Source organism: Eleutherodactylus coqui, chromosome 4, assembly GCF_035609145.1.
Source record: "Eleutherodactylus coqui strain aEleCoq1 chromosome 4, aEleCoq1.hap1, whole genome shotgun sequence".
In the NCBI taxonomy this organism is placed as follows: domain Eukaryota; kingdom Metazoa; phylum Chordata; class Amphibia; order Anura; family Eleutherodactylidae; genus Eleutherodactylus; species Eleutherodactylus coqui.
The window spans coordinates 51,777,355-51,804,548 of NC_089840.1; the positions used below are offsets into that span (position 1 = coordinate 51,777,355).

The 27,194-nt window shown below is 42.1% G+C and overlaps 1 protein-coding gene across 1 annotated transcript in view; it reads right to left on the reverse strand.

Annotated features, from left to right (window-relative positions):
• Positions 1-24,568, reverse strand: part of LOC136625313 (serine-rich adhesin for platelets-like) — a 49,989-nt gene extending 25,421 nt beyond the window's left edge. Inside the window, exons 1-4 of the mRNA XM_066599409.1 lie at positions 24,483-24,568; positions 5,843-17,104; positions 3,882-4,136; positions 1,003-1,115 (exon numbers count right to left, since the gene is read on the reverse strand). Coding sequence (XP_066455506.1) covers positions 1,003-1,115; positions 3,882-4,136; positions 5,843-17,104; positions 24,483-24,528 — 11,676 coding nt within the window. The 5' untranslated portion in view covers positions 24,529-24,568. The remainder of the gene's footprint in view (positions 1-1,002; positions 1,116-3,881; positions 4,137-5,842; positions 17,105-24,482) is intronic.
• Positions 24,569-27,194: the final 2,626 nt, after the last annotated feature.

Genomic DNA, 27,194 nt, shown 5'->3' on the forward strand with positions numbered 1-27,194 from the left:
TTTCTGCCAAGTACTTGGATACTCCAGAGTGGCCACTTACGTAAAAATGTAAATATACCGCCATAATCTCACTGGATTGAATCATAGCGACAAATATTTGTCTTTCTTAGGACTTATTGTAAAAGCTGAATTATGTTTACAGACAGTTCCACAATTGCCTCATGTGCCGGCTATTCCAGCAGCTGGCTCACCTGGCAGATAAGAAGTCTCAGCAATGAAGATTCAGTGTGCATGTAGATATTTAAAGGAGAAATCTCACGTTTTTGAGAGATGCCAGGAGGACACTATAAGGGGGAACTTTACACCAAGTATGAAAAGGCTATCCCACTCCTGTCCATTGCAATTAAAGGGCCCATCCAGGGCTGGAAAAACATTGCTGCTTTCTTCCAAATATGGTGCCACTCTTGTCCGTGGGTCTGTGTCTGGTATTGCAGCTCCACCAAAGTGAATGGGAGCTGAGCTGCAAAACCAGACACATGGACAAGAGTGGCACCATGCTTTTCTAAACCTGAAAAATCCTTTAAGAGTTGACAACCACTCTTTGATCCTGAAATGTGCCCAAAAAGTTGCTTATCTCTCTATTTACCTGGGGTGGACAAAAATATGGAAACACTACGAAATGCATGCCTTAAAATCGGTCTCTACATCTCTTATTGAAATATGATTTATAATCCTATGTAACTAAAGTGGAGGGAATATGACACAGATGCTACGGAGCAGAAGTGAACATCTGAGGTACAAGGTTCCATTGGTCAGGGGTTTGAGCCACTCAGCTACTGTTACAAGCTCTTCGCACCCAGAGCAGGGCAAGAGGTGAAGTAAACACAAATTTGGCAGAAAAGCTCTCAGCCAAGCAGGGATCAAAGGGGCAGCTCAGTGCTAATGATTTGAATCCAATGCATTTTGTATGGCATTTCTATATTTTTGTCAACCGCCTGTATCCATCATCCATCCATCCATCTCTATGACACTCACATAACTAAAGAATCTACTTTTTCTCACCTCATCATTGAAGATTTTCTCAAAGTCCTTGAACTCTGCACTATTCCTGTTGCTGAATTCAGGTGTGTAGTCTCGATTCGTCACCCTAACTTCTGCGGTAAATATTCTCGCAGCTGGCAAGGCAAAACACAATAAGAACACATTAGGGACAGTATGCGTGTGTAGGGCTGGATATAATCTGTGGTTCTTTCCCTCTTACCTGCCTGACATACATCTCAAACATTAAAGCAAGACTATAAATATCTACATGTAATTCTCCATCCTCCATTTATCATGCCCAGCCGGATTTTCAGTACCGGACGGGTATAGTAGACATAGGTCACACATGGTGGTGGGAAATGCAAACAGCGAAGTGTGTATGAAGGGGGTCATTCTCATCAATCAGTTTTCTACTAGCATGAATGAAGATGCAAGAATATTACGTTGATAGATGGAGGAAATGTAATTTACCAGCACAGCGCCACTCTTCACATTTTAGCAGCGCCTCGTCTGCCAGCTCCTGTCCATAACAGGACTACTGACAGAGGGGCATGTGACCCGGCCTGTTCATTAACAGCTTCCATTGAATAACACAGCACACCGCATTACATATGCACTACTTTCTAATGCCATGCATGTTGTAATTAGAGGTCACTGCTGGACGTGTCTGGTTACATGCTCTTCCATCAGTGGCTTGTTAACGCGCATTTTGCGCAGGAGTTTTGATTGACTCCTATATGAGCAGCAGTTAATGGAAACTCCTGTGCAGGAAATACTTTCCCCACTGCTTACAGCAGGGAATTTAAACGGTGCTTCTGGCCAGAAGCACCTTTTAAATGTCTCGCTGTTAACCCCTTAGTCCCCATGGGGATGAGGGGACTCCCCGAGGGTTCCGTTAATCCCCATGGGGAGTCCCCTCATCACTGAACACTGTGACAGCACTGTCATAGTGTTCAGCAGGGGCATAACTAAAGGCTCAGGGGCCCTGATGCAAAAGGTGAGCTGCCCCCCCCCCCCCCCCGCCCTTTATCTGTATCTGTACCCGTACCCATACCTAAACCATGCTGCACCGAGGCATAACTTGAAGCTTCTGGGCCCCAATGCAAAACCTGGAAGAGGGCCCCCAACTATAATGCTTTATTCATAGTACTGGGTTCCCTATATGGAGAAGAGAGGTCTTATGGGCCCCCTAAGGCTCCTGGGCCCGGGTGCAGGAAATCCCCTGCACCCTCTATAGTTACGCCCCTGGTGTTCAGTGATGAGGGGACTGCAGCAGGGATGAAAGAATCCCCTGCCACAGCTATCAGAGGAGAGTGATGCTATCCCATTGCTTTCAATCGAGCCGGCGCTGCTGCAATCCTATTTAAAGCGATGGGATGAAGGCAACCACTGCAGGGATTTTCAGGGAAGGGCTTGAAATATATTCCCTTCCCTGAAAATAAGCCCTAGCTGCTTAAAAAAATAAAACAAATAATCCATCACCCCTCTGGCACGTATTCTCCTTGGCACCTCTGCACTGTTCTAAAGCATTTTCTTCTGGCCGTGAATTTAAAAATCCCTGCCTCCTGAAAGTGCTGCCTCTGATTGGCTGAGCGCTGTGACCAATCAGAGGCAGCGCTCAACCATTCATTGAATGACAGCTGAGGGCTGCCTCTGATTGGTCAACAAGACAATCCCTTTAAATTGCGACTTTAAAAAAAAAAAAAAGCCATTGAAAAACGGTTTGCTGCAATTGTGCATTTAATACATTAAGTGTTAACGCTTGCTTCATCTGTATACTACCATTTGTGCCTTTGTGTATGAATTAGTGCATTTACAGAGTAGGCGGTGAGTTAGAGATATGTAAATTGTGTCCTTCTGACTCTGACCACAAGACTTCAGGAAATAACCTATTTATATCCTCAAGCTCCCGGTGTTGATGAACAATGTCTACTTAAGCAGTGCTTGAACAACTGAAGGAAAATATTCACCATGGGGATTAGCAACAAGGTAAACATCTTGATCAGAAAAGGGCTGCAAGAAAAATAATCATTGCCTGGTAACTTCAGGTGAAATTTGTGAACTTTAAAGGGGTGTCCGGGATTCGAAAAATATGGCTGCTTCTTTTTCGAAAACAGCGCCACACCTGACCACAGGTTGTATGTGGCACTGCAGCTCAGTCTCAATTTACTTCAATGGAGCTGAGCTGTAATACCAAACACAATCCATGGACAGTTGTGGTGCTGCTTTTGGAAGGAAGCAACCATGTTTTATTAATCCCTTTAAAGTAGAAATCCAAAAATAACGATCTATGGATTTCTAGAGTTAAAGGTGCTTTTTACACCACTCTAAAATCTGACACAATCTGAGTCAACTTTCTCAATAAACAGCCCAAAAACTGTTACTTTTTAAATTTGATTTCAATGCCCCTGTGCTTAGATTTAAGAGTACAGAGCTCCAAATCTCCTCCACAGACATAGAGGGATATTTAAAGGGGTTGTTCAGTGGTATTTAATACACACATTGGCCACATCTTTCGTCAGCGGGCTGGACATTAAGTCAAGTGTACAAAACACAGAACTTAATATATCTGCCCTTATAGAATGAAATGACAAAATAGTTGCCATCAGCCAACACTTGGGTGGCTCACCGAATACATTCAGTGTAAACCCAGTATGCAGTGAGCTCCCCCTAGTGGTTGCTACAGCCATTTTATTATTGAACGCTATGTCTGTGCAGCGCGTTCAAAAAAAATGGAGCTGCTACCCTTATAAAGACATTTTATGCAATGAGCCGACACTGAATATTGGAATCCATTGGGAAAGATTAATTAGGTAATAATCAATAAAATACACACCTTAGATTTGAGTTTTTAGAGGAAAACCGCTAATTTAAAAAGTTTTTGAAAACAAGCTACTTACTTGTCCAAACCGTTAAGGTATAATTTGCTCTTTGAGGGCAAAAGTTCTGCTGCACAGATATTTGATACCGAGTTGAAGGCAAAAGATTGGTGAAGTTCACTGTTGTGTTGGATGTATCGATCTCTCTTATGATTTTGCTGTCTGTGGACAGTGTCACTCCATAGACTGCATTGGTTGGCGCTCCTTGCTTGATAAGCTTGAAGGCAATCAAATCACTGGTGACACTGATTAGTTCTATAGAAACGGAGGCAAATTCTGCAAAAAGAAATACAATTGTTAGTCCACCATAAGGATATTAAAGGGATTTTTTAGGCATTCATTATATAGCTATCTCCCAGCATATATAAACCAGCTAGTGCTACCTTGGTTAGTTATTTCTTTCTGTCTGAAACTCCTGGCCTATTTTTCCTCAGATGGTCATATGATCTCAGGTCTGACCGACTCAGACCTACTTGGGGGGTTATGGATTTATTTTCTAGTCAATTTTGTCAGTCTGTGCAATGCTGGTACATAGATTTACCACAAAAACTGCTTAGAGGGGGACACAAACACTCCTCTCAGTTACTGATGGTGATCTAGCAGCTCTTGTCACACAGTTATAATAGAGGAGATCACAGCTCATCCTCCTGACTGTATATTAATTGTATGTAGCTTATTTAGTTGAATATAGAAGGTAATGATAATTAAATTGCTCCCCTCGCAGTCAAAAATTGTATCTCTTCAGCTAATGCTTTGCTGATGCATCATGGGATTGATTGAAAGTGAAAGTAAAAAATCTCACCATCAAGATGGTGTCTGATAAGCATCAGACAGGGGGGCTACACTGTAAGAAAATGACTGCAATATGCGGGTGAGACCTCCAGTGTGTGACAGGCAATCAGGTGAGGAGGGCAGACATGGAAAAATGTGTTTTCGCCAGAGTGGCCCTTTTATGAATGTACACCATTAAACAACATTGTTTCTTTAAATCTAAAGGGGGCCAGCATTTTGTGCTGAAGAATTTCATAATATATTTTTACAGAGGTCAGAGCTCAGGTTTTTCCTAATACAAAGTATTACTGCACTATATGGCTATGTAGTTAAATGTTAAAATTCCTGTTGCCTGGAGCCACCACTAGAGGGCATTTTCTGCAGACTGTTTATACATTGAACTCAATAACACTGTACAGTAAAACCTGAGGTCCCCCTAGTGGTGGCTGCAAGTAGACAGAATGCTATATTTGAACTCTTTCTATGCAGGGGACTTGGGATGATGAATCAGGAAATCAAAAGTTTTGATCAAAAATTATGAATGAACCTAAAAATAACCTGGCATTAAAAGCTGGCAGTCCAATTTAAATCAAAGTTTTTATCACTAGGTCTTATTCTAAGTCTATTTTAAAGAAAAACACAAAGATAATTTGTCTGTCAGGACATTTTCCTCCATAAGTCCCTGCTAACCATAGGAGAGAGACAGTATGACAAATGTAATAATAATTACTTTTCTAACTCACAGTGCTGCCCAGGCCCTGAAATCAGTGTTTTCGTGATACATAAATTAGGTGTGAGCCATCAAATGGGAGGCTCATAGGCTGAGATTGGTCCAGACTCTCTTCCCCATGTTTGGCCCAAACCCCCGTCCCCTGCCTAGTGACTGAGATCTCCATCTGCTTTGGAACGCATGGCATGTTCACCTCAAAGGCACTGGAGATGTCAGTCATTAGACAAGAAATAGGGTTTAGCCTCAATAAGGGTGAGAGAGCCCAGATGAGTTTCAGCATGTGAACCACCCATGAGAGTTCACACCTCATTTGCATACCATGAAAATGCTGATTTCGGGACCCAGACAGCACTGAGAGTTAAAAAAAAATGTCATCTGTACTTGAAATTCAATTTTACTGACAGATTTCAATAATGAAGTATAGACTATACATGTGTAGCTTACACCACGGACAGAGGTAAGGACTGTTTTGTTAACTCACCACAAGATGAAGGTATTCTTGTTATTGGTGATGTTCTTGTTGTCATTGTAGTAGATGTACGACGTGAAAGGATGCTTGTCATTGTGGAGTTGACTGTTATGCCAGTCACAGGTACAGATTTGGTGGTGGTAGAACTGTTCCTAGCTGTGCTTGAACTAGTACTGGTATTACTTGCTGTTGTCACACTCGAAGAGGGTGTTATGGTGCTGGTTGTGGTTGATGTAGATGTCGGACTCGAAAGGAGACTTGCCATTGTTGCGTTGACAGATGTGACAGTTGTTGGCACAGGGGTAGTGGTAGCAGTGGTTCTAGTTGTATGTAATGTGGGACTTGCTGTAGAAGGTTCTGTAGAATTGTTCCCAGCTGTATTTAGATTATTACTAGTATTTGTTGATGGAGATGTAGTTGAGATCAAAGAGGGCGTTGATGTGGTTGTTGATGTAGATGTCGGACTCGAAAGGATACTTGCCATTGTTGCGTTGACAGCTGTGACAGTTGTTGGCATAGGGGTGGTGGTAAAAGTAGTTCTGGTTGTATTTAATATGGTACTTGCTGTAGATGGTTCTGTAGAATTGTTCCCAACTGTGTTTAGACTATTACTAGCATTGTTTGTTGTTCGAGATGTGGTTGAGATCAAAGAGGGCGTTGATGATGATGTTGATGTAGATGTCGGACTCGAAAGGAGACTTGCCCTTGTTGCGTTGACAGCTGTGACAGTTGTTGGCATAGGGGTGGTGGTAAAAGTAGTTCTGGTTGTATTTAATATGGTACTTGCTGTAGATGGTTCTGTAGAATTGTTCCCAACTGTGTTTAGACTATTACTAGCATTGCTTGTTGTTAGAGATGTGGTTGAGATCAAAGAGGGTGTTGGTGGTGTTGATGTAGATGTAGGACTTGAAAGGAGACCTGCCATTGTTGAGTTAACAGCTGTGACAGTTGTTGGCACGGTAGTGGTAGTAAAAGTGGTTCTGGTTGTATTTAATGTGGGACTTGCTGTAGGAGGTTCTGTAGAGTTCATACCAGCTGTACGTAGACTAGTACTAATACTATTTGCTGTTGGAGATGTGGTTGAAATCAAAGAAGGCGTTGTTACTGCTGTTGCTGGTGTAGATGTAGGACTTGAAAGAAGGTTTGTACTGTTGTTCCCAGCTGTACTTAGACTAGTACTGCTTTCGTTTGCTTTTGTTGATGTAGTCAAAGAAAGTGTTACTGGTGGTGTTGATGATGCTGAGTGGACAGCTGTTGTATCTAATGTGGTACTTGATGTAGAAGGTTCTCCAGTTATGACCCCAGCTGTGATTAGACTAGTACTGGTATTTGCTGTTATGGATGTAGTTGAGCTCAAAGAGGGCGTTGTTGCTGTTGATAATGTAGATGTAGTACTGGGAAGGACACTTGTCATTGTTGAATTGACAGATGTTCCACTTGGTGACAAAGTAGTGGTAGAAATGGTTCTGGTTGTACTTATTTGAGTACTTGCCATAGAAGATTCTGTAGCACTGTTCCCAGCTGTGTTAACACTAGTACTGGTATCACTTGCTGCTGTTGGGGTGGTCAAAGATGATGATGTTGCTGCTGTCATGGACACTAATGTAGCTTTAGGACTTGAAATGAGGCTGGTCATTGTTGAATTGACAGATGTGCCAGTTGTTGGCACAGTTGAGCTGGTAGGAGGGATGCTCGTTGACTGAAATGAGGTACTTGCCATAGAAGGCTCTGTAGAATTGATCCCTGCTGTGATTAGGGTAGCACTGGTATTATTTTCCCTTTCCATTATATTTGCACTGGTTGTGGTTGTAGTAGACCTTGCCATTGTTGATGGTGGATTTGTTGTTTCTTCTCCTAGTGAAGTATTTATAGTAGTTGATGCTTCAGTATTATTGACTGCAATTGTTAATAATGTTGGTTGAGCAGTACTTGGAGCATTGCCTGATGTGGATGTGGAACCTGGAGCTGAGTTCTCTATTGTTCCAGTTGTCATACCACTAGTAGTTAGTGCAGATGTCACTGACATAGCCTCAGGGACTTGACTTGTTTCTACTGGCAATGTAGGACTTGAAGATGTCAACTTTGTTGGAAAACTCTCTGAGATTGTTGCACTGGTGGATTCTGTTATTACTGTTCTAGCTGAAGTGGAAATAGGACTGAAAGATTGTGATGAAATCAATGTCGAGTCTGTTTGTGAAGAGCTCCCTGTCAAATTTGTGGTCTTTGTTTCCATAGATGTAAAGGTTGTTGGTAGGACTGTTGGCAAACTACTTGTAGTAACAGAAGGAAGAATACCAGAAGTCTCAGTATTGGTATTTGGCAGTACTGTAGTTGTAGATGCTGTAGAAATGGTTGATGATAAACTAAGTATGGTGTTTGATGTCTGCACATCGGATGTTAGGGTACCAGCTGGACTTGTAGGGGACATTTCTGTCTTTGTTCCAGTGGTGGTTGTTGAAGAGGATGTTGTCACTGAGTTTATTGGTCTACTTGAAGTTTCCACATTTGGGGTAATTGATGTTTGTTCACTGGTGTAAAACATTGGGGAAGTTGTGAAATATGTAGATGAGCTTTCTACTTTAGCACTTATTGTATCAAGAGGACTTGTAAAGGATGACGTGGATGCAGCCTGAGTAATTAATGAGCTTGCTGATACTGTAGAAACTGATGACTCAACTATTGAAGATGATATATCTTTTGTTGAGTTCTCAACTAATCCACTAGTTACAACTGTAGGACTGACTGCTGACAATGTTGTAGATTTCACATCATGACTTGTTACAGTGGGTTGTTCTGAAGGACTTGAAGATAATGTTGCTGATGCAGTTTCAAGGCCAGTTGACACTACTGAAGATGTTTCTAATGTTACGGTGTTAAAACTTGTTGTGAGAGATTCTGTGTTTGCTGTACTAGCTGATCTTGAAGATGCTTCACTAGTGAATGGATAGCTTGGAGATATATTTGTTGTGGTGTCTTTACTTCCAGTCAGTGCTGCAGATGATGATGTTGAGAGGATGGTAGACATATTTTCTGTGGTTGCTGAACTCACAAAAAATGAAGTGGTAACAGATTCTGCAGTTGTGACCAAGGATTCTTGGTTTGCACCAGTAGATACTGCCATGGTGGACATCATAGGTGAATTTGTCCCAATAGATGTGTCTGAAGGACTCACTAGAGATGCTTCAGAAGTCACTGAAGAGCTTGTAGATGTTCTTGTGATGTCTTTACTTTCCGTTAATGAAGACTGTGAAGCCACTGTTGTGGACAAATTATCTGTGATGGCTGAAGTCTCCAAAAATAAAGATGCTGTGGGTTGAGAACTTGTGGACAAGGATTCGTGATTTGTTCCAGTTATTCCACTAGTTGATATTGTGGAAGATATTACTGGTGTTACATTGTCAGGACTTGTTGTCTGAAACTCTGTATTTGGTATACTGGAAGATGGGAAAATAGATGTTTCAGCTAGACTTGTCCTAGAAGAAGTCTCTGTAACACTTAAAGATGGCAATATCACTGATGTTGATTCCAAACTATTAGATGTTACTGAAGAGGAAAAAGTTGTCATTGGTGTTTCGGAGGTAGAGAAGATTGTGGAAGTCATGAAAACAGGTGATGTTTTAGTTTCAGTAGATGTGACAACGGATTCTGATTGCGTTCCAGTAGAAGCTGGAAAAGATGTCACAGCTGTAAAACCTTCATTGGATATACCCAAAGGACTAATCGAAGGGGATGATGCAGCAGATTCAAAGCTACTTGATGTCACTGTTGATGTTTCAGAAGTAGACATGATTGTGGAGATATTGGCTGTGGTGGATGAAGACTCAAAGGCTGGAGAAGTTAAAAATTCGGTAGTATTAGTTTCTGATTGTGTCGCCCTGGTAGAAATTTCAGCAGATGTGCCCGAAGGACTTACAGATGGTGAAATGGATGATAAGTCTAAGTTACTTGATGTCCCTGCAGATATTTCAGATGTTGAGAGGTTTGTAGAGATACTGTTTGTAGTGACTGAAGGCAGAAGATTTGGAGAAGTTACAGATTCAACAGTGGTAACAGTGGACTCAGTGGATACCCTAGAAGGACCTAGAGAAGGTGATGTTGAAGAAGACACAAATTTACTTGAAGCCCCCGAAAATGTTTCAGATGTTGAGAAGAATGTGGAGACACTGTCTGTGTTGGCTGAAGATTTAACACCTAGATAAGTCACAGGTGCTAGAGTAGGTACTGTAGATTCTGATTGTGTAACACCAGTAGAAATTTCAGTGGATGTCCCTGAAGGACTTATAGAAGGTGATATAGATGATGACTCAAAATTACTTGAGGTCTCTGACAGTGTATCAGAGGTTGCGAAGATCGTAGAGATGTTGTTAGTGGCTGGTGAAACTACAAAATCTGCAGAAGTTCCAGATTCAGTAGTTGTGACAAGGGACTCTGACTGTGCAACGCTAGTTGAGATTTCAGTGGACATGCCTGGTGGATGTATAGAAGATGATATAAATGCAGATTCAAAGTTACTTGATGTCACTGAAGATGCATCAGATGGTGAAAAAATTGTGGACATACTGTCTGTGGTTGACAAAGATGCAAAATCTGCAGAAGTTCCAGTTTCCGTAGTTGTGGCAAGGGATTCTGATTGCGTTGCACCACTTGAGATTTGTGTAACTGAACTATCTTGAGAAGTCACAGGTTCAGCTGTGGTTACAGTGGATCCTAAAAGAGTCACACTAGTAGTGATTCCAGAGGATGTCCCAGAAGGACTTATAAAAGTTAATACAGATGTAGTTTCAGAACTTTTTGAAGTAACTGAAGATGTTTCGGAGCTTGGGAAGATTGTGGAAATGTTGCCCATGGTTGGTAAAGATAAAAAATCTGCAGAGGTTACAGTTTTTAAAGTCATGGCAGGGGATTCTGATTGTGTTACACCAGTAGAGATTTCAGTGGATGTCTCTGAAGAACTTGTAAAAGGTGATACCGAAGTAGATTCAAAGCTACCTGATGTAACTGAAGGTCTTTCGGAGGTTGAGAAGACTGCGGACATACTGTTTGTGGATGAAGACATGAAAGCTGCAGAGCTTCCAAGTTCTGAAGTCGTGACAAGAGATTCTGATTGTGTTACACCAGTGGGGATTTCAGTGGAAGTGCCTGCTGGAGTTAAAGAAGATGATGTAGAAGCAAAGTTACTTGATGTCCTTGAAGATGTTTCAGATGTTGAAAAGACTGTGGAGATATTGTCTGTGGTTGATGAAGACAAAAAATCTGCAGAAGAAACAGTTTCAGTAGTTGTAGCAAGAGATTGTGATTGTGTTACACCAGTAGAGATTTCAGTGGATGTCTCTGAAGACCTTGTAAAAGGTGATACGGATGTAGATTCAAAGCTACCTGATGTAACTGTAGGTCTTTCGGAGGTTGAGAAGACTGTGGACATACTGTTTGTGGATGAAGACATGAAAGCTGCAGAGCTTCCAAGTTCTGAAGTCATGACAAGAGATTCTGATTGTGTTACACCAGTGGGGATTTCAGTTGACGTGCCTGCTGGAGTAAAAGAAGATGATGTAGAAGCAAAGTTACTTGATGTCCTTGAAGATGTTTCAGATGTTGAAAACACTGTGGAGATATTGTCCTTGGTTGATGTAGACAGAAAATCTGCAGAAGAAACAGTTTCAGTAGTTGTAGCAAGAGATTGTGATTGTGTTACACCAGTAGAGATTTCGATGGCTGACTCTGAAACACGCATAGAAGGTGATAAGGATGTAGATTCAAAGCTAGTTGATGTAATTAAAGGTCTTTCAGAGGTTGAGAAGATTGTGGAGATGTAGTCTGTGGTGGGTGAAGACACAAAAGCTGTAGAGGTTTCAGTTCCTGACGACGTGGGAAGTGACTCTGATTGTGTTACACCAGGAGAGATTGCAGTGGATGTGTCTGGTGGTGAAAAACTTGATACTGATACAGATTTAAAGTTACTAGAGGTCATTGAAGATGTTTCAGAGGTTAAGAACATCATGGATATATTGTCTGTGGTTGGTGAAGACACAAAATCTGCAGAAGTTAGAGTTTTAGTAGTCGAGATTTCAGTAGATGTTTCTGACGGACTTGTAGAAGATGATACAGAAAATGAACCTAAGTTGCTTGATGTCACTGAAGATGTTTCAAAGGGGGAGAAGATTGTGGAGATACTGTCTGTCATGGATGAAGATGGAAGATCTGCAGAAGTCACAGGTTTAGCCGAAGTTACAGTGGATCCTGAAAATTCCACACTAGTAGGCATTTCAGTGGATGTCTCTGAAGTACCTATAGATGGTGATGTTGATGTAGATTCAAAATTACTTGATGTTGCTGAAGGTGTTGAGAAGATTGTGGAGATATTGATTGTGGTTGGTGAAGATATAAAATCTGCAGAAGTTCCAGTTTCAGAACCTGTGGCAATGGATTTTGATTGCGTGACACTAGTTGAGATTTCAGTGGATGTCTCTGAAGAACTTATAGTAGGTGATATGGATGTAGATTCAAAGCTACTTGATGTAACTGAAGACATCTCAGAGGTTGAGAAAACTGTGGATAAACTGTCTGTGGTTGGTGAAGAAACAAAATCTGTAGAAGTTACAATGACTGTGGCGAGGGATTCTGATTGTGTTATGCCAGGAGATATTTCAGTAGATGTATCTGACAGACTTGTAGAAGATGATACAGAAAATGAACCAAAGTTACTTGATGTCACTGAAGATGTTTCAGAGGTTGAGAAGATTGTGGTGGATGAAGATAGATCTGCAGAAGTCACAGGTTCAGCCGAGGTTACAGTGGATCCTGAAAGCTCCACACTAGTAGGGATTGCAGTGGATGGCTCTGAAGGATGTATAGATGGTGATACTGATGTAGATTCAAAATTACTTGATGTTCCTGAAGGTGTTGAGAAGATTGTGGAGATATTTGTGGCTGGTGAAGAAATAGAATCTGCGGAAGTTTCAGTTTCAGTAGTTGTGGCTAGAGATTTTGATTGTGTGACACCAGATGAGAGTTCAGTAACTGAAGTATCTGGAGAAGTCACAGGCTCAGCTGTGGAGATAGTGGATCCTGAATTTGATACACTGGTAACAGTAGAAATTTTAGTGGATGTTTCTGATAGACGTATAGAAGGTGAGACAGATTCAAGGTCACTGGAGGTCACTGAAGATGTTCCAGAGGTTGAGAAGATTATGGTCATGTTGTTTGTGGTCGTTGAAGATACAAAATCTGCAGATGTTACAGTTTCAGTAATCAAGGTAGGGGATTGTGATTGTGTTACACCAGTAGAGATATCAGTGGATGTTCCTGAGAGAATTGTAGAAGGTGATACTGATGTAGATTCGAAGCTACTTGATGTAGCTAAAGGCCTTTCAGAAGCTGAGAAGACTGCTGAGATATTGTCTGTTGTGGATGAGGTTATATTTTCAGTAGCCATGGCAAGGGATTCTGATTGTGTTACACCAGTGGAGATTGCAGTGGATGAGCTTGACTGACTTACAAAAGGTGATGCAGATTCAAACTTGTTAGAAGTTACTGAAGATGTTTCAGAGGTTGAAAAGATTGCGGTGTTGCTGTTAGTTGTTGGTGAAGACACAAAATCTGTAAGAGTTACAGTTTTTGAGGTTGTGGCAGAAGATTCTGATTGTGTGACACCAGTAGAGAGTTCAGTGGATGTCTCTGAAGAACTTATAGAAGGTGATATAGATGTAGATTCAAAGCTACTTGATGTAACTGAAGGTGTCTCAGAGGTTGAGAAAACTGGGGCTATATTTTCCGTGGTTGGTGGAGAAATAAAATCTGTAGAAGTTATAGTTTCATTTGTGGTGGCAACGGATTCTGATTGTGTTACGCCAGGAGAGATTTCAGTAGATATACCTGACGAGCTTGTAGAAGATGATACAGAAAATGATCCAACGTTGCTTGATGTCACCGAGGATGTTTCAGAGGTTGAGAGGATTGTGGAAATTGTGGTGGATGAAAATAGAAGATCTGCAGAAGTCATAGGTTCAGCCGAGGTTACAGTGGATCCTGAAAGCTCCACACCAGTAGAGATTGCAGTGGATGGCTCTGAAGGACGTATAGATGGTGATACAAATGTAGATTCAACATCTGCAGAAGTTCCAGTTTCAGTAGTTGTGGCAAGGGATTTTGATTGTGTAACACCTGTTGAGATTTCAATAACTGAAGTATCTGGAGAAGTCAGAGGTTCAGCTGTGGTTACAGTGGATCCTGACAGTGATACACTGGTAACAGTAGAAATATAAGTGGATGTCTCTGATGGATGTACAGAAGGGGAGAGAGATTCAAGCTTACTAGATGTCACTGAAGATGTTCCAGAGGTTGAGAAGATTGTGGGTATGCTGTTTGTGGTTGATGAAGATACAAAATCTACAGAAGTTACAGTTTCAGTATTGGAGGCTGGGGATTCTGATTGTGTTACACTAGTAGACATTTCAGTCGATGTGCCTGACTGACTTACAGAAGGTGATGCAGATTCAAACTTGTTAGATATCACTGAAGATGTTTCAGGGGTTGAAAAGATTGTGGAGTTGCTGTTTGTGGTTGGTAAAGACACAAAATCTGTAGGAGTTACAGTTTTTGAAGTTGTACTAAAAGATTCTGATTGTGTTACACTAGTAGAGATGTCCGTGGATGTTTCTGAAGAACTTATAGAAGGTGATATGGATGTAACTGAAGGTGTCTCAGAGGTTGAGAAAACTGTGGATATATTGTCTGTGGTTGGTGAAGAAGCAAAATCTGTAGAAGTTACAGTTTCAGTGGTTGTGGCAAAGGTCTCTGTTTGTGTTACAGCAGGAGAGGTTTCAGTAGATATATCTGGCGAGCTTGTAGAGATTGATAGAGAAAGTGAACCAAAGTCACTAGCTGTCACTGAAGAGGTTTCAGAAGCTGAGAAGATTGTGGACAAACTGTTTGTGGTTGGTGAAGGCACAAAATCTGCAGATGTTACAGTTTCAGTATTCCAGGCAGGGGATTCTGATTGTGTTACACCAGTAGAGATATCAGTGGATGTTCCTGACAGAATTGTAGAAGGTGAAACTGATGTAGATTCAAGGCTACTTGAGGAAGCTGAAGGTCTTTCAGAAGCTGAGAAGACTGTGGAGATGTCTGTTGTGGATGAAGACACAAGATCTGCAGAAGTTACATTTTCAGTAGTCATGGCAAGTGATTCTGATTGTGTTACACCAGTGGAGATTGCAGTGGATGTGCTTGACTGACTTACAGAAGGTGATGCAGATTCAAACTTGTTAGAAGTTACTGAGGATGTTTCAGAGGTTGAAAAGATTGTGGAGATGCTGTTAGTTGTTAAAGATACAAAATCTGTAGGAGCTACAGTTTTTGAAGTTGTGGTAAAAGATTCTGATTGTGTTATACCAGTAGATATGTCAGTGGATGTCTCTGAAGAACTTATAGTAGGTGATATGGATGTAGATTCAAAGCTACTTGATGTAACTGAAGGCATCTCAGAGGTTGAAAAAACTGTGGATATATTGTCTGTGGTTGGTGAAGAAGCAAAATCTGTAGAAGTTACAGTTTCAGTGGTTGTGGAAAAGGCCTCTGTTTGTGTTACAGCAGGAGAGATTTCAGTAGATATATCTGGCGAGCTTGTAGAGGTTGATGGAGAAAGTGAACCAAAGTCACTTGCTGTCACTGAAGAGGTTTCAGAAGCTGAGAAGATTGTGGACAAACTGGTTGGGGTTGGTGAAGGCACAAAATTTGCAGATGTTTCAGTATTCGAGGCTGGGGATTCTGATTGTGTTACACCAGTAGAGATATCAGTGGATTTTCCTGACAGAATTGTAGAAGGTGAAACTGATGTAGATTCAAGGCTACTTGAGGAAGCTGAAGGTCTTTCAGAAGCTGAGAAGACTGTGGGGATATTGTCTGTTGTGGATGAAGACACAAGATCTGCAAAAGTTACATTTTCTGTAGTCATGGCAAGGGTTTCTGATTGTGTTACACCAGTAGAGATTGCAGTGGATGTGTATGACTGACTTACACTAGGTGATGCAGATTCAACCTTGTTGGAAGTTACTGAGGATGTTTCAGAGGTTGAAAAGATTGTGGAGATGCTGTTAGTTGTTGGTGAAGACACAAAATCTGTAGGAGCTACAGTTTTTGAAGTTGTGGTAGAAGATTCTGATTGTGTTATACCAGTAGAGATGTCAGTGGATGTCTCTGAAGAACTTATAGTAGGTGAGATGGATGTAGATTCAAAGCTTCTTGATGTAACTGAAGGCATCTCAGAGGTTGAAAAAACTGTGGATATATTGTCTGTGGTTGGTGAAGAAACAAAATCTGTAGAAGTTACAGCCTTATTGGTTGTGGCAATGGATTCTGATTGTGTTACACCAGTAGAGATTTCAGTAGATGCCCCTGACGGAACTGTAGAAGGTGATACTGATGTCGATTCAGGGGATGTCCCTGAAGGACTTCTAGAAGTTAATACAGATGTCGATTCAAGGCTTCTTGACGTAATTAAAGGGGTTTCATTGGTTGGGAAGATTGTGGAAATTTTGTCTGTGGTCTGTGAAGACATCATCAAATCTGCAGAAGTTCCAGTTTCTGCAGTTGTGGCAAGGGTTTCTGATTGTGTTACACCAGTTGATGTGCCTGACGGATTTCTAGAAGGTGATACTGATGTAGATTCGAAGTTACTTGATACTGAAGACATTTCAGAGGTTGAGAAGACTGTGGAGATACTGGCTGTGGTAGCTGAAGAACCAACATCTGGAGATGTTTCATGGATGCTTGTACTTACACCAAGCGTAGTCAAAGATTCAACATTTGCTGAAGCTTGGACACTTTCGGTGTTTGATGACGAAGGCTCACTAGTGAACATATAGGTGATAGATGTGGATGTTATTTCTTCAGTGCGCATTGCAGAATCTGTAGTTTGATCGGTAGTTGCACTTGATGCTACAGAAGATGTACTATACGGAGAGTCAGTTGTATCTTCTGTATTGCTTAATGAAGTGCTTTCTTCATTGGAAAAAGTTGTACTTTCTGAAGGCGTATCAGAAACATACCCTGTGCTATATTCATCTGTGACAGTGGGAGAGTCCGTAATGCCACTATCTCTTGTACTAAGTTCCATATCCTGTGTTGATGATTCAGAGTTGGCCAACACATTCTTTGTTGTATTGGTACTCGATAATGTTGTAAGTGTTGATCCTGTTATACTGTCAGATGTAGTTTCTGTGTAATATGTAGTATCTGTAGAACTTGTTGTATTGCTTGTCACAAGATTTGACATATCTAGAAAAAAAACATATTTAAAGACATCACAAATTCAGAATTTGGCAAACTTGTCAAATTTGGCAATAATGGTAGCCACTAATATTACAACCACTAGTCAAGTGATATTATCTTGCTGGATCTTTGTGGTTTACATATGAATTATAAAGTGTGCCATATTACAGAAGACCAGAAAGAATTGCTCTAAGCTCTGGAAATCTACTGAAACTAATGGACTGCCACTAACAGGTAGCATGGCCGCCTAGTGGTTAGCAATGTGTCCATGCAGCAGTGAGGTCCTGGATTTGAGTTGGTCGGAGAAATATATAGAGAGCTTGTTTGCCTTCTCTATGCTTGTGAGGGTTTCTTCTGAATGCCCCTGTTTCCTTTCACAAGTCAAAACACATAAGTTAATTGGCTTCTGGTGAAAGTGGATATTATGTGTGGGGAAATTTGATTTGGGGGTCCATTGAGGACAGGGACCAATGTGAGCAGCTAAAATTCTATACATACTGCAAATAAAATAGCGATGTGTCATATAATTCTGAAATATGTCCTATATAGGATTAAAAGGCTTCTCTTATTTAGATGATTCCGATTTGTTAGAAGAGTCTTGAAAACATATTACGGTCTTAATATATGTGATGGTGATATACGTTCAAACAGCGGCATCGCGGCAGAATTTTCGCTCACTTCTGTGTCCACATGCAGATTTGGCCATTCACAGGGCAAAATCCATGAGCTGATCCACACCAAAAACCATGGCAGAAAGCCATAGATTTTAACCAGTTTTTAGAGGTCGAATTCACCATGACAAATTCCGTATATTCCGCCATCTGAACATATTCTAAGGCTGCGTTCACACAGAATTTGGTGCAGCATATTTTGCATTGCTAATTTTGGGGTGGATTTTGCAGCAGTTTTTTCCATAGATCTGAGCTGATTTCACCCTTTCAATTTCAACATGATTTTTAATGCACGATTAGGACAGCGCCTACAGTAGGATGTAAGGTGCAAAATAAATGCATGCCTGTCCTTAGGCACAAAGAAAAGGAAACAACAATGTGGACAGCACTCCGTACTGACAAATTTCAATCACCAATAGCCTTCCTGAAGGCGGAGACTGTGAAATATTATACAATAGGACTTACCCCGTGTCTAGCAGAGGAACCCCTAAGGGAAAACTCCACTAGCACCTGGATGTCCCAGATCGCATGCAACTCCATAGTGGACCCTCGGCACAAATTTTGATCCTTTGGCTCTAGGAGAGGTGGCGTGGGGGAGTTATTGCCAACTGGTGACCAGCGGCAAGCACACTTATGTTTCAGAAACCAAAAGAAAAAAGACCCCCGCGTTCCTTCAGATCATTCATTATCCGGGGAGTCACACGGCAAAAAATCCAATTTGGATCTTTTATTGTAACATAGCAAAGCTGTGCAACGAGTTTCAATGCTCAAAAGGCTTCTTTATCAAGTACAACATCTTGTTGAACTTTGGAGAACCTTGTCTGACCTTTTTGCTCCAGCCGTGAGTTTCTTCCATTTCATGGAAATTTAAACCCTTAAAGGGGTTGTCCCGCGCCGAAACGGGTTTTTTTTTTTTTCAACCCCCCCCCCGTTCGGCGCGAGACAACCCCGATGCAGGGAGGTAAAGAAAGCTCACCGGAGCGCTTACCTTAATCCCCGCGCTCCGGTGACTTCTCTACTCACCGCTGAAGATGGCCTCTTCCTCCGTGGACCGCAGCTCTTCTGTGCGGTCCACTGCCGATTCCAGCCTCCTGATTGGCTGGAATCGGCACGTGACGGGGCGGAGCTACACGGAGCCCCATAGAAGACTGCAGAAGACCCGGACTGCGCAAGCGCGGCTAATTTGGCCATCGGAGGCCAAAAATTAGTCGGCTCCATGGAGACGAGGACGCTAGCAACGGAGCAGGTAAGTATAAAACTTTTTATAACTTCTGTATGGCTCATAATTAATGCACAATGTACATTACAAAGTGCATTATTATGGCCATACAGAAGTGTATAGACCCACTTGCTTTCATGGGACATCTCCTTTAATGCCTCATGCACACGGGCATGCACAGATTCCATTGCTGAATCCTGCGGCAGAATCCGCCCGTGCCCGCAGATATGGGCATTAAAAGGTAGCTCTTACCTCTCCGGATCCAGCGCGGGTCTCCTCCGTTGAGGCCGGATCTTCTTTTTTCAGCACAGCGGATGCATCCTGCGAAAAAAACGTGTCCGGCGAATGTGCAGTACCTTTTTTCTTTTTTTGAATCTCCTGCTTTCCCACAGATCCGCGGCAAGTCTGCAATGACAGCAGAACGGACGGCTTCTATTGACTTCAATGGAAGCTGTCCCTGCAGAATCCACACGAAATAGAGCATGCTGTGATTTCCTCCCGCGCGTGCGATCCGCACACTGGGAAAAAAAAATCACATCTGCATGCTTTAAATTGCCTTGCGGATGCTAATGCATCCCTATGGACGGCCTGATTCGCGGATCTCCTGCGCGGGTTCCACAAATCAAATCCGCCTATGTGAAGTGGGCCTTACAAGCTCAGAGAAACCTTTTTTTTTTTTTAAATTCCTTTTTTTTTTTTCACCTCTGTGATTTTTGATGCGGAATTTGATGCAGATTTTGGTGCGGATTCTCTGCTACAGAAAATCCACACTGATTCCGCTATGTGTGAACGTAAACTAAATGGGTTTTCTGAGAGTAACATATTGATAACCCATCCACAGGATAGGTCTTCAATGTCAGATCTGTGAAGGTCCACCATTTGAAACTCCATTGTTCAGCTGTTTGAGGGGGCCACGCACAGCCACTATACAATATACGGCGCTGTGCCTGGTGTGCACTGAAGCAGTCATTTCAAACTGCTTATCATTGGGGATCTTGAGCGGTAGATCTCACAGATCTGACATGGATGACCTATCCTGAGGCTAAGTCATCAGTATGTTTAGTCTCCCTTTAACTACCATAAAAAAATCCAGATTATTCTACTATTCCATGATGTTAAGAACAGGAACGACACACTTTAACCTCATCCAAATACATGCAAAAGAGCTCGGTTGTTGCTAATTATATTACTGCAATATGGACAGGTGCAACAGGTAGAATAACACATAATGCAAAAAAGTCAGAGCAATGCGCTCATCGCAGACCTTTCTACTGTATGGGGCATCGATCCTTGTTCAGGGGGTATACTGTACTTAGCTATAGTTTTCTTTTGTTGCTTGCTCATATTTTACAAGTTTACTTTACGGATGTTCTGAATATCCCCAATCCTGACTATAATTTTCAAATGATAAAGTTTTAAGTGGTCACTGCAATTTGAGACACCAATTCTTATGTGATAACTAGCAAAAGTGCACTTTATTGACCTAAAACAACGTTGTTGTGCTGAAAAAACCCTCTAAAGGGGGTCTTCCTTTCTTCTAATTTGCTGTCCACTGCCTGTTGTCAAGTGGTGCCTGTCTCTAGTAACAGAGATAACAAGACAGAGAACAGGAAGCCTCATTCTGCCCATTAAAGGGTTTGTCCGAGATAAAATATTTTTTTACATATGGGTCCTGTAGTGTATAAACATAATAAAGAGTTCATAGAGCTTATACTCTTCTTTCCTTGCTCCTCAGTTGTCCCCCACCAGAAGCTCTTGGTGTCCTCACTGACGTCATGTTTACAGACTGCAGTCAGCCCCTGTGATCATCGCTAAGCTCTCATAGGCTGCGGCGGAGACCTGGAACCGCCGGCAGGGGATGAACAGGGAGAGGCGAGTGTGCGCTCTATGAGCTCTTTATTATGTTTACACACTGAGGGATCCATTTCTAAAAAAATAGTTTATCTCAGTCAATCCTTTTAAAGTCTATCGAGAATAGAAGGGAGGGGGGAGAAGGGAGACAGACTCCCAAGTTAGGGCGCCTACCCACTGGCGATTTTTTTTTTCCTGCGATGCTAAATTGCGTTTTGCGTTTTTTTTCTGAAGAGCAATTAGTATAGAATGTGTTCTTTTCCACTGGGGGTTTTTTTCCGGTCCGTTGCCATTTTTAACATAGGAAGTGTCAGTTGCATATGTCTCCTTATTTTTCTCTTAATGCACCCATGATTGTCAATGGAAATTAACGAAAAAGCCGCGAAAAACGCACGGAAAACGTGCGGAAAACGCTGCGTTTTTCACGCACGAAAATCGGCAACGCCAGTGGGTAGGCGCCCTTAGGTGTAGCAGCTAACTGAAAATTACAGATGGATCCTGCAGAGGAGGAAACTGGTGAAAAATGCGGGATACAAGTCATATAATGGCCATAAATAGTGCTATGTACACACATAAAACTGCTCGGTCATGGTGAAAATGTTTGAGACTGACACACTTTGATTTTCAAAAAGTTTACGGCTTCAGTTTTTTTTATAGTGGCAATTTGCATTAACTGTAAATTGTTCTGAAGAGCGATCAGAGGAATTGTAAAGTCATTCTTCGCCATGGAAATTAACTTAATCACAAAAACCCCATTTCCACTGAATTTCAGCCCTGACACAAATTGACCTGCTAGCATCATCAAGTGCCCGGACCGTCTCCTAAAGAGGATTCAGCTACAGGACCGGTTCAACACCAGTGCTGCGCTGGTTAGGAAGGGCAGCAGGCAGGTATCGGCGCATCTGCATGTACAGTGAGGCAAAGGCTTTTGGAGGCGGCTCTGGTGTCAAGAAAGGCAGCAAGAAGCCACTTCTCTCCAAGAAGACCATCAAGGACAGACTGACGTTCTGCAGGAAGTACGGGGATTGGACAGCAGAGCATCGGGGGGGGGGGGGGGGGAGTCCCTTCAGACTGTTTAGGCCTCATGTCCACGGGCAAAAGAAGAATTAAAATCCGCAGCAGATTTTAACTCTTCTCCTGCACGCGGATCCGCATCCCATAGGGATGCATTGACCACCCGCGGGTAGATAAATACCCACGGATGGTCAATAAAAGGGATTTTAAAAAATGGAGCATGAAAAAATCTGAACCATGCTCCATTTTCGTGCGGGTTTTACTCACCCGCTCCGGTTCTTCCCTTCGCCGCGGCGCCATCTTCTCTCCGTCGCGGCCGGATCTTTTTTCTTCGGGCCGGCGCATGCGCGGGGCATGTCACCAACGTGCCCTGCGCATCTGCCAGGCCGAAGAAAGAAGATCCAGCCGTGACGCAGAGAAGATGACGCCGCGGCGAAAAGAAGATCCGGAGCTGGCGAGAGGTAAGTTTTTATTCTTATTTATTCTCATTTTCAGCGCTCATGTCCGCGGGGCAGGAGGGACCCACTCCAGATTCTCCATGGAGAATCCGGAGCGGGCCTGATTTTCCCCGTGGACATGAGGCCTTAGGGCCGCTGGAAGAATGGTTGTCCGCAGAAGAAAAGGTGATTCCTGTGCCAGGCCAACAGTAAAGCATCCTGGGACCATTCATGTGTGGGGTTGCCTTTCATCCGAGGGAGCGGATTTACTCACAATTTTGCTTAAGAACACTGCCATGAATAAAGAATGGGATCTAAACATCCACCAAAAGTAAAATGTGGTCAACCTATGCAAATTAACCCTCTCTGTACAGGTAGTGTAACATCACCAAACATAGAAGAAAGACTAAAAGTAAGGGTCCTAATAATGGGGTGCAAATGTATCAGTCACACAAGGACCCTGGTGCTGGAGGGGCCTTCTGTCGCATAAGAAGACATCTATATATACAAAGACGAAAGCCCTCACTGACTGACTGACTGGCCACTAATTCTCCAACTTCCTGATGCCGTAGAAACATGAAATTTGGCACGGGTATTGATTATGTCATAAATAGGAAAAGTTATTGGATCCCAACTCGATTATTCAATTCTAAGCGCAAAAGAATTAGTGTCCAAATTTTACGTACGTAATCTAATTCTCTCACTTCCTGATGTCATTTTATATAAAGGAAACGTCGCATGGTTACCTCCCCGTGGTGTTTCCTGGGTAACGCAAAGAACTATGCAAAATAGTGAACATTTTTTTCCTCGGTATCTCTAAAGTAACCGCGACTTCATAAGATTTTCCGTGTGAACACCAGATAAACACCAGTACCAAATTAACTCGGGCGAAGCTGGGTATATCAGCTAGTTAGTACTATAAATGGCATATAGTAGGTATGTGTGGGGAGGAAGGGGGTTATGACAGATTTTACTTTAGCACTCAGGAGCTTTAAGATATACCATTTGCCACCCTGATCTCCTCCAAGAAATGGGAAGAAGATGGCAAATCAGCATCAGACCCTGTTGAGATAGGATGGAGAACCAGCCCCTACAATGACGGCTTCACTTTGACTTTTGCTATTGACTCTTATTACCCTATTGCCCCACTCTGAGCAACCTTGATGGGCAATTTGGAAGTTAAATCCACATTCTGTTTGAGGTCAATGACCTGCATATGTGCCCGGAAAATCACCCAGTTTATACATCTAACATGCCTATAGACTTCAGCAATCTCTGGCATATATCAGTGCACATTTACCTCAACTGCAGCGGGTTAAAAAAAGGAAATGCTTTACGTTTATTTGCGTTCCGTTACCGTTATGCTTTTTTTTTTAACTGGAAAAAAACGCGCTGCGGACTGCGCTATTTGTTATGGTAAAAAGAAGGAACCAAATAGCAGAACGGAAACAAATGGCGAGCATTCAGTTTTGTGGGAGGGGGGATTTAAACCGCTTGACCTCAATGATTATTTCTCTTTTTAATTCCGTTTCTCTACTCCAAAAACAGAACAGAGAGCCGGAATTCTAGCTGAAAACCCTACTTTATGCCTATTAAAATATTCATAATTCTATATATATATATAGATCTATATAAAATCCTTTCCAGACACACTCTACAGCTCTGCTCATATATGGCACTTATCACAGCTTTTCCACCCAAAATATGTACTGGACATATTTACTATAAAGTTTGCACCACATTTTGGCGTAAACTGAGCAAAAAAGAGTATGACAATTTTCCGTTAATAGTTACAACTTTGCTCATCACTCACTGAAAAGTGACTAGAAAATGGTCTCTGAGGAGACAGTTTATTCATCATAAAGACAGAAAATGGTGCAAATTTTAACCCAAATCTATGCCTGATCATAGCAGGCATACAGAGGAATCAATTTAAGACACCCATAAACACACCAAATTTATAAAAAGGTGCAAACTACTCCGACTCCCTCCATCACTTACCTGGCTCACCATGCGGCATATTAGTAAATGCCGGACGCTTCATAGATTTAAATAACAAAAATATGCAATGACATAAATAATAATTCTAATTAATAGTAAGATTAAAAATACATTTTCTTAATAATAGTGATAAGCTGACGCTGCGATCGTCCAGTAATAAAAGGTATATAATAATGTGATGTCTGACTTACATGGGATGAGGGTGATAGTGACCAATAAATAGATCCTGGCTCCCATGGCTCGCAGTGTGTGGAGCTCTCCGCTAGTGACTCGGGTGCAGCACTGCTCAGGTTATTAAGCCGGTGCTGCAGGTGGGTGAGGCTGCTATTCAGCACACAGATCAGGAAATCAGAAGAACCTGTCTCTCAGCAATACCTGTGTTTGACCACTGAGGTACAATATGTTTAAAAATATTCTACAGCCAAGCGTTTGTATCAGACGCTCCTTGACTTCCTCTTACGAAATTGGACTAATGCTTTGTAAATAACGCCTCGAGGTGTAAATGGCATCCAGGTGTAGAGAGGTGATGGGGAAAACAACCTCCAATGAGTAGTCATTGTAAAACCTGATGTGAAAGTCATTTTTTTACGCCATTTCCAGTATTGATTAATTTGCATAATTTATTTTTATAGCGGTCGGAGCTCCATTCTTTTGATACAGAGCTCCAAATCATAAATAAAAAGGTATTCCAGGCACAAATACTATTGATGACCTATCCACTGCTTGGGAACACAGCCAATCAGGTGTCAGCGCCACTATACACGGGGGGCAGAGCAGAAACCGTTGCCCCTACCCCTATGTAGTGGCTGGCACTTATAATTGCAGGTGCTGCTTCCATTGATTCTGGTTGCATTCAGCCACCACTAGAGGGAGCCCTGGAGTTTACTGTATACTGTTTAATTACTTAGTTCAATATATATACAGTAATGTAAGTAGTAAAGGTCTTGTACAGAGTACCTGGGCATCTTCTGGTGGCATATGATTATATACGTAAAGCTGATATATAAGACATACTGTACACTGAATGCAACTTCATTAGAAGCAACTTTCACAATTAGAACTGCCCTGTATGGTAATTAGACCTGTGTCCCAGGATGGCAGCATAAAATCATATGACAAGTTTTTGACGGATCAATTTCGGTGTGACTCTACATTAGAATGTGAAAATCCAGCGATCTGAGTGACTTTTAATCAGGCCTCATCATCGGTGCTAGACTAACTGGGGCCAGGATTTCATACACTGCCAGTCTTGTGGGGTTTCTCATACAACAGTTTTGATGAATATGCTGAGAATGGTGTGATCGCAGAAAAATAGGAAGCAAAAGGGATCCTGTGAAAACGTAAACAACTCCTTCATGAAAGGGGTCCGAGAAGGATGTCAAGAATTGCTCCAATGAATAGGCGGTGCTTAGTCAAGCAAATTGCAGCCAATCACAATGCTACAGTAGTGCTTCAACTAATGTGTCCGAATGTACAATTCATCGTTCCTAGTACACATGGGCTATAACAGTAGACGCCCAGTTCCAGCACCATTGCGGTCTAAGAGAAACAGAAGGGTGAAACTCCAGTGGGTAAAAGAATGCAAAAATTGGATCACCGAGCATCACCTGCTCCGATAAATCCAGATTTCTGTTGCACCCTACTGATGGGAGGTCAGAATTTGGAGCAAGCAGCATGATTTGATGAACCTTTCTTGTCAGGTGTCAACAGTTCTGGCTTGTGTAGGTGGAGTAATGGTGTGGGAATTGTTTTCTTGGTGCACCCTGGGTCCTCTGATACCTATGAATGGGCACCATGATGAATTGCTGCAGTTCTGCTTCTCAGTTTGCTTATCCTGAATGCTTCCACCGCATCAATTTCCCATCTAAGACTTCATCTCCATGCAATATTCGCACTGGCAGAGGCTCCACCCACCACACAAGCTCCACTATCCTTTGCTAATGCCACGCACCACACCCATGGCGCGGTGTGCATACAGGCATTGGCACAGTAGTCAGCGCACAATGCACATATGTGTCATATTCATTCATGAAGCAGGGTACATCCAGCCTGCTATGACTGACGTAGTTGTTGATGTACTTTTCCTGACTCGGACCAGAAGCTGAGGACTCAAAGGGGAACACGGCACCAGTGGAAGTCAGAAAATGACATAGTAGGCGGATTATGTGACCGGGAACCAGATCAGAAGAACCGGAAAGATTCCAACATGTACTTATATTAGAAGCTGATTGGTGTGGGCGATCTTGTTTATGAGTGGATAAGCCCTTTAATTGATGTTCTGACCTTATGTTTTTTTATGAAAGTGATGAGATGATCAATATGTGATATGTAGAACTATTGCATTAACATTTGACTTTACTAACAGATTGGCACACATACAGGTAAACTGGAATTCACGTGGCCAGCAGTAAGTAGGTCATGCTTTTCCAACTGTGGTTTTAGATTGACAGGGCCAAGCCATGAGTAAGGACCGCACAATGTGGTATTGTATCAAATACTTCTGCAAAGACCGGATATATGACATCGGTCACATGACCATCTTCCAGAGTTGCACTTTTTCAGGAATCCATGCTGGTTATCATTTATAAGATTACTAGGATATAGTAGGAAACTATAGTACCAGTGTTTCTGGTGGTGCAATGCGCCACACAACTGTGCTACATGGTACATCCATTATGATTCCCAACACATCACACAGACAGCTCTACTACATCCATTGTAATTCCCACACATGACACACACAGCTCCTGGATACAGTGATCAGCCCTTGGTTATGTGATCCCTGACTCCACCCACACAGGTGATCACATGACGATGACATTATCACAGGTCCTGGTAGCTGCTGTCGGCTTATCCAGTATACAGTGCTTTCTACCAAATTCCAGAATCGTTCCTCCCATAGT